At 38.0% G+C, this 8330-nt stretch overlaps 1 protein-coding gene across 1 annotated transcript; it reads left to right on the top strand.

Annotated features, from left to right (window-relative positions):
- The first annotated feature begins 6724 nt into the window (after positions 1 to 6724).
- On the top strand, positions 6725 to 7713 carry LOC114221344 (olfactory receptor 11H6). The gene has a single exon (XM_028119459.2). The coding sequence runs from the start codon at positions 6949 to 6951 to the stop codon at positions 7711 to 7713; it is 765 nt and encodes a 254-aa protein (XP_027975260.2). The 5' UTR covers positions 6725 to 6948.
- Positions 7714 to 8330: the final 617 nt, after the last annotated feature.

Raw genomic sequence — 8330 nt, 5'->3', positions numbered from 1 at the left:
CTTGCTACAAATTTGGTCAGAGTCATGAAGACTGTCTGATGATGCTCAGATTGGGTGCTCAGTGATAGTTCATGAACTCAGTTGATTAGCTTTTTGGTGATAAGATGGCAAGTCTGAAATTTATTCAACCACTAATTCATTCAATAAATGCCTACTATGCACCATAAACTCAGTCAACTGAGAATATAAAGATAAATTAATGTCATCCATTAATTATAGAAGTTTTCAATCTAAGGAGAAACAAATATATGATTTAGTCATTATGGCACATGCTCTAGTAGAAACATATATAACATGCTATAGAAATATTAAACAGGAATTTATCTTATAAAAAATTTAAAAAATAAAGCTAAAAAATGAATGGATAAAGACAATGTGGTATACATATACTTTTATATATATACATATATTTGTATATATGTATATACAATGGAATATTACTCAACCATCAAAAAGAATGAAATCTTAGGGCTCCTGGGTGGCTCAGTCAGTTAAGTGTCTGTCTTGGCTCAGATCATGATCTCAAGGTCCTGGGATCAAGCCCTGTCTTGGGCTCTCGGCTCAGCGGAGAATATGCTTCTCCCTCTGAGGGAATGCTCTCTCCCCCTCTCTCTCTAATAAATAAGTATTTTTAAAAATGAAAAAAAAAGAAATCTTACCATTTGCAACAATGTGAATGAAGCTAGAAATAAGTCAGAGAATGACAAGTGCTATATGATTTCACTCACATGTGGAATTTAAGAGAAAAAAAAAACAGATGAACATAGAGGAAGGGAAAAACAGAGAGAGGAGAGATAGGGAGAGAGAAGCAAACCATAAGAGACCCTTAATGACAGAGAACAAACTGAGGGTTGATGGAGGGAAGTGGGCTGGGGATGGGCTAAATGGGTGATGGGCATTAAGGAGGGCACTTGTGATGAGCACTGGATGTTATATGTAAGTGATGAATCACTAAATTCTACTCATGAAACCAATATTACACTATATGTTAACTAACTACAATTTAAATAAAAAATTTTTAAAAAGAAAAAAGCTAAAAAATAATTTATCTTATATGTAATAAGGTTTTAACTTGACAGAGAAAGATAAATATCGTATGATCTCACTTCTTTGCTGAATCTAAAAAACAAAATAAATGCGGGGAACAAACTGATGGTTACTAGAGGGGAGGGGTGGGCAAATGGGTGGGGGATACAGTCTTCCAATTATGGAAGGAATAAGTCATGGGAATAATAGTTACAGCATAGGGAATGTAGTCAATGGTATTGTCATAGCACTGTCTGGTGACAGATGGCAGCTACACTTGTGGTGAGTACAGCCTAACATATAAAGTTGTTGAATCATGCTGTAACCTGAAACTAATATTACACTGTATGTTAACTAGCTGGAATTAAAATAAAGACTTAAAAAATTTTTTTAGATTTTAATAAAAGAGATAGTGGAAAATTACAAATACACTCCTGAGGCTCTTGAACCATATTAATATTATGACTATATAGACATTTACAAAATATTCTCATATCTAGTATCTCATCTCATTCTCATATCAGCTATACAGAGTACACAAGGAAAAATATGTATCTAATATTTAAAATTTGAAATGAGCCCACCAACCTCTCACAGCTATAAATGAAAACACTCAGGCTAGGACCAAGATTTTCTGTGTCCCAGTTTTCTTTTACCCACCACCTTCTCTCTAGGTTCAACTCTGCTCCCACCCATAAAAAATGCCCCCCTTTTATACCAGGTAACTCCTTTTCATATGATGCCTGAATAACCTTCACCACTTCCCTGCCTCTCCCAGGCCTCTTTCAAAAGCTGCCCCAAATGTTTAAATCCAATCCTGCTTTTCCAGATACAGTCATCTATAACTCAGCTTCTAGTGCCAATTAACCCTACAAATATCATTCTTAACGCTCTCTCCAAACCATGATCAATTAACTCCTGATCCTCCCAAACTTAGCTGTTTCACACACCCACTCCTTAACCCAGAATCTAAGACATCAGACATCAGCATGCAAAAGAAACACATAGCAAAGTCTGTTATAACAGATTGCTGGGACCATACTGAGTTTCTAAGTCAGAGAGGAGCCTGAGAACTTGCATTTTTTTATTTTTTTATTGTTATGTTAATCACCATACATTACATCATTAGTTTTTGATGTAGTGTTCCATGATTCATTGTTTGTGCATAACACCCAGTGCTCCACGCAGAACGTGCCCTCTTTAATACCCATCACCAGGCTAACCCATCCCCCCACCCTCTTCCCCTCTAGAACCCTCAGTTTGTTTTTCAGAGTCCATCGTCTCTCATGGTTCATCTCCCCCTCTGACTTACTCCCCTTCATTCTTCCCCTCCTGCTATCTTCTTCTTTTTCTTTTTTCTTAACATATGAGAACTTGCATTTTAACAATTTTTCAAGTGTTGCTGGTACAGGGACTACATTCTTGAGAACCTGCTCTGCCCTTACACAGTCTTGCTCCTAAACCCAGTAGTGTTCTCTCCTGGAGCTCCTGCTATGATTGAATTCATCTACCCCTCAGATTCTCTGCCTCATCTTGTTTGTTCTCCTTCTCCCGATACCAGTGAAAGAATTCATACTTCCTACCTCTGAGCCATTACTAATATCGCATCACATAAGTCAACAACATTACAAATCTATTTTTATAGAAGACTAAGTTTTTCAAACAAATGTGTTCAAGCTATACTTAAAATTGAAAGTGGAAATTATTTACCTTATGTTGAGTATAACAAAAATTAAGTAAATTATGTATAGATAAACAATTTTTAAAATTTAAGTGCTTATAGGTTTGGCACCAAGATAAAACAGGTATATTTTGGAAAGACAGCTCACCCTTCCGGCCCCAAACCCACCCACCCCCCGCCCTGTCTGTCTGTCTGTCTGTCTCTCTCTCTCTCTCTCTCTCTCTCACACACACACACACATTCTTTCTCTTTCTCTTTCTCTTCTCTCCCATTAACCTGCCCACTCACTTCTCTTCTCCACTTCATCCCCCAGGTAGATGGGGTCCTTAGAGGAGAATACCTCCACCAAGAGGACAATTTTCCCTGCCTCTCTTGGATATTTATTCTGACCTCTGTGTCTTACTAATCAAACCACTAGGGGAAATATACACAAATATAGGCAGGATTAGATGCATGCACAGAGGCTTCCCAGTAAACATGCTGGAGAACTATGGATCCTACTCAGGAGGGACATGTAAATTCTTAATGACTGGAATGAAAGATACATTTCATTTGGTTCAGAATACTAAAGGAAGTCTATGGGGCCACAAATAATGCTCTCCACCCATGAATGAGCCTTTTAGGTTATTAAATGAGGATACTCTTGTGGCTGAAGATTCCCTCACATCTTCTTCTTGGAGCCAGAAACAGCATGAAGGATGTAAGGTGTAAGGAAAGGTATGTAAGGAAATTCTGCCTGCATCAGTGCATCACTGCTCCTATATACCCACTGCTGTCAGATACTAAGAGCATGCTGGTTCTTCCGTAAATCCATTCATTCTTTGTTCCATTGTTCTTTGTTAAGAACAACATGTTAGACAAACAATGAATCATGGAACACTACATCAAAAACTAATGATGTAATATATGGTGATTAACATAACAATAAAAATTTTTAAAAAAAAAAGAACAACATGTTAGGTCCAGCAGTTCTCTTTTCCTAACACACTTCTGTTTGGGGTAATATATTCACATTAAAGACTCACCCTAGCATCACAAAGTTCCCACTATACAACTCACTTAGGGAAAATGGGGTTCAAATGTCTTGGATATTTTGGGGGCCATTAAATCTTAAGTTAGAATGTAGCCTGAGTCTTGTACTGCTGTTTCTAATATTGGTCAGTAAAGTTTTGGTTGACAAATATCTTCAGCAAAAGCAACTAAAGCAGGATGTTCTTATTTTTCAGAGTTCTTGATAAGTGACAAGTGGGAAATGGAAACGAAGAAAGTCATAGGCAGACTCTTGTGTCCTTTAGATGTACCAAATTCACCAAATTACCAAATTTACAAATTACCTTAAAAATATAAATATTTAAAGGAAAAAGAATCCCTGCACTTCTCTGGGAAAGTGGCATAAATCTCGAGCAAGCAGTTGGGGTTATAGAGGAGGATGTGTCTTCCTTATCAGTTCATACAGAATGGACTATCCATGCTCCTTGTTCCTCATATCTCCAACTGTTCATTTGTTGTATCACTTGAGGTGAACAGAAAGATTAAAGGAGTGGATTTAAGTTCACCCTTTGAGCTACTAATAGATGTACTTTGAGGTGGAGGAAGCAGAAGTGGATGCAGTGAGATTTCTAATTATCTGTGAAGTCCATTTATCCCTTTTTCTGACCCTGTATTCCACAGGTAACTAAAATTTCACTGTAGGACAAATGTCAAACACTCCTGGACATCATGAAGTCAGATGACCAGGAAGGAGGTAAGACTTTTGAGGTCTGTTTCCAAGTCAAAAACCATGAACTGGAATTATATTTCTTTTCTTGGTGACAAGAACTTCCTGACCTGTGAGTAAAGTAAATCAATTCATGTCTCATGTCTCTGCCTACTGTCTTGAAAAGCCAAAAATATCTCATTTATGTCAAATAAAGTTGGCAATCATGCTACTACCCTCACTACATAGACTTATCTAAGTTATTATGAGCCGAAATAAATATCTTTTTCAGGCCCACAGTATATAATTGGGTATGTGCTGTGAAACACATATCAAGACACTACAGATGTAGGTGGCAATCTTGATTGCTTTTATAAGTCATAAGTTCCAAAAGGGGAGGAATTTTATTTTTCATGTTTTCCATCGTACCCCAGGACTTAACACACTGCTGGAAATATAACAGTGAATAAACATTTGTTTAATGCCTAAGTGAATAAGTAAATGGGTAATGTGCTACAATTTAAATTCAATATTCAACTTTTTTATTACAAAACCAAATAACTATATTTTCTGATCAAAAATGGCAGCATGTGGTCTGGCAAATACAGGTATAGTTATGGGAGGTATATTCAAAATTACAACTCTCCTAGAAATTTTGATACATATGGTCATAATTATAGTCCACTGACCTAACTTACTTGGACAAAATTTAGATTTTCATAAAAGTCATGTTTATTACAGAGTCCTTTTTATCATTCTAAAATTATTGTTAATCAATACAAATACCCAAAGTTACCTTGGCAATAAAACATTTACCCTCTCAGTTTGCTCCAGGTTTGATCAAATACTGAGAAGCAGGCCTCATGCTCTCTGAAGATTAAATGGCATAAGGATGCAATTTTGTATCTTAACAGTAACAATAATATGGTCAATTATCTACATCTGTAGTCAAGATATTACTAAAGTTAAAATACTGATGGTGGTTTTACCCAACTAAATATTTTGAATTTTAACCAGGAAACTTTAGGACAAAGAAATAAGCCTGGACATGGGGCACCCGGGTAGTTCAGTCAGTTAGGCAGCCGACTCTTGATTTTGGCTCAGTTCATGATGTCAGGGATTCACTCTCTCCTTCTTCCCCCCACCCCTTTCTTACTTACCTAATTAATTAATAAGCAAGCCAGCCTAGATTGATAGTTCTAGAAAAGTTGTTAGCAACAACCAAATTTATACTCATGCCTCAATTCCTAACTCAGCCAATATGAGGATGATCTTTCTGGTCTTAGCATATCCTAAGGTGAAATTTCTAATTCATTATTTAATTTAGGTAAAAGACAATGAATGGAAAGTTATGGTGTTTAAGGCTTAATTCCCAGCAAAAAAAAAAAAGAAGGTACATGGTTTTGTATACTAGACAAAACTGGCATACCCAGCTGCAAGTTACCTCAAAAGCCTAGCCGTGATATAGAATGGTGCAGTTTAGAGAGAAACAAGCCAGGAAAAATGGTGGCATCCAAAAAAAGCCATGTATATGGGACATAATAGCTTCCAACTGTTATTTAAGCCCTCCCACCCATCATCACCATAATAGAAGAGGAATGAGACTTATTTTGTATAGCTTCAGCAAAGGAGAGTCCCAGTATCAATGCATAGAAGTAATAAAGGAGAGAGATTTTGCTCAACATAAAGTACTTTGAGAGAACCAGAGTTCCTCAAGAGGGAATGAGCTAAATTGTTCTACAAATCCAGATGCCACCTAGCAGAATGTGACTTAGAGGGTGCTTCATAAATGATTTTCACACCACTATACAGAATCCTGAGGTCTCTAGAGCACCTCCCTCAGAGAAGAAAAACAAGGGGGCTCAAGACTCCCACCACACAGTTCCACTTATCTGCTTTTTATTGGACTTTTGTATGTGAAATTCTGACTAAGACAATTTATTGCTTCAGATTCATATTCAATTTTGTTTCAAAGTAAAAGAATGTATCCAAAGTGTATATTTACATTTAAGATATCCAAGAGGCAATGATTTTAACATGAAAGATGAGACATACTGAGACTCGGGGTTATAGGAATATTTGAAATGAAGTGAGGTTTGCTCCAAACCAATCTCCAAATGAGCCAGTGTATCTAGGAGCTACTGCCTTTGCACATTTAAGTAAACCCCTTAAATTTCTCTGAACTTCAGTTTTCTTATCTGTAAAAGAGAAGGATGAAGCACACCTCCCTACAGCTCAAAGGGTCATTTGGAAGATCAAATGAGATAATGTAAAATAAAAATACTTTGTACATTTACAAGTGAATTGTTAGCAAAACACAAATGTTCATTATTATTCCCTCCTTAGTTACTTCTGTTTCTCTAACAGCTTTGGAACCCCAGAATACAACAATGCATTTTGTGACTGAGTTTGTCCTTCTGGGTTTCCCTGGTCAAAGGGAGATGCATATGCATTTTCATTCATCCTGGTAGTCTATCTCCTCACCCTGCTGGGGAATGGGATTATTGTCTGTGTAGTGAAATGGGACAAGCAGCTTCACACACCCATGTACATCTTCTTGGGAAACTTTGCCTTCCTAGAGATCTGGTACATTTCCTCCACTGTCCCGAACATGCTGGTCAACATCCTCTCTGAGACCAAGACCATCTCCTTCACTGGATGCTTCCTCCAATTCTATTTCTTTTTTTCACTGGGTACCACAGAATGTTTCTTCTTATCAGTCATGGCTTATGATCGATACCTTGCCATCTGTCACCCACTACATTACCCCTCCATCATGACTGGGAAGCTCTGTGTGGTCCTAGTCAGTGTTTGCTGGGTGAGTGGATTTCTCTGCTACCCAGTCCCCATTGTTTTCATCTCCCAACTTCCCTTCTGTGGACCCAACATCATTGACCACTTTGTGTGTGACCCAGGCCCATTGTTCGCACTGGCCTGCATCCCTGATCCTTCCACTGAGCTCATCTGTTACACCTTCAACTCACTGATTATCTTTGGGCCCTTCCTTTTCATCCTGGGATCTTACACTCTGGTACTCAGAGCTGTGCTTTGTGTTCCTTCTGGTGCTGGTCGAACCAAAGCTTTCTCCACATGTGGGTCCCACCTAATGGTGGTGTCTCTATTCTATGGAACACTTATGGTGACGTATGTGAGCCCAAAATCAGGGAATCCAACAGGAATGCAGAAGATCATCACTTTGGTATACTCGGCAGTGACTCCACTCTTAAATCCCCTTATCTATAGTCTCCGAAACAAAGACATGAAAGATGCCCTAAAGAAAGTCCTAGGATTAAGAACTAACCAAAACTGAGACATCTTTAGAGGGTATTATGCTAAGCAAAATAAGTCGAAGGAAGACAAATACCCTATGATTTCACTCAAATGTGGGATTTAAGAAACAAATGAACATATGGGAAGGGAAGGAAAAATAAAATAAGATGAAAACAGGGAGGTAAACCATAAGAGACTCTTAACTCTAGGAAACAAAGTGAGGGTTGCTGGAGGGAAGGTGGGTGGGGGGATGGGGTAACTGTGATGGGCATTAAGGAAGGCACTTGATGTAATGGGCACTGGCTGTTATATGCAACTGATGAATCACTAAACTCTATCCCTGAAACTAATAATACACTTTATGTTAACTAAATTGAATTTAAATAAAAAATTGGGATTCAACAGTCTTGCACTATTCACAACGCTCACCATAGCACATACTTCTGAAACAAATAATGCAACATATGTTAAAAAAAAGAAAAAAAGAAAAAGAAGAAGATAGCAGGAGGAGAAGAATGAAGGGGAGTAAGTCGGAGGGGGAGACGAACCATGAGAGATGATGGACTCTGAAAAACAAACTGAGGGTTGTAGAGGGGAGGGGGCTGGGGGGATGGGTTAGCCTGGTGATGGGTATTAAAGAGGGCACATTCTGCGTGG

Source organism: Eumetopias jubatus, unplaced genomic scaffold (genome assembly GCF_037043125.1).
Source record: "Eumetopias jubatus isolate StellerSeaLion01/CBP00866 unplaced genomic scaffold, mEumJub1_p1.0 scaffold_7, whole genome shotgun sequence".
NCBI classification, from domain to species: domain Eukaryota; kingdom Metazoa; phylum Chordata; class Mammalia; order Carnivora; family Otariidae; genus Eumetopias; species Eumetopias jubatus.
Note: the sequence above shows the minus strand (reverse complement) of the source record. Positions and strands in the feature narration are given on the sequence as shown.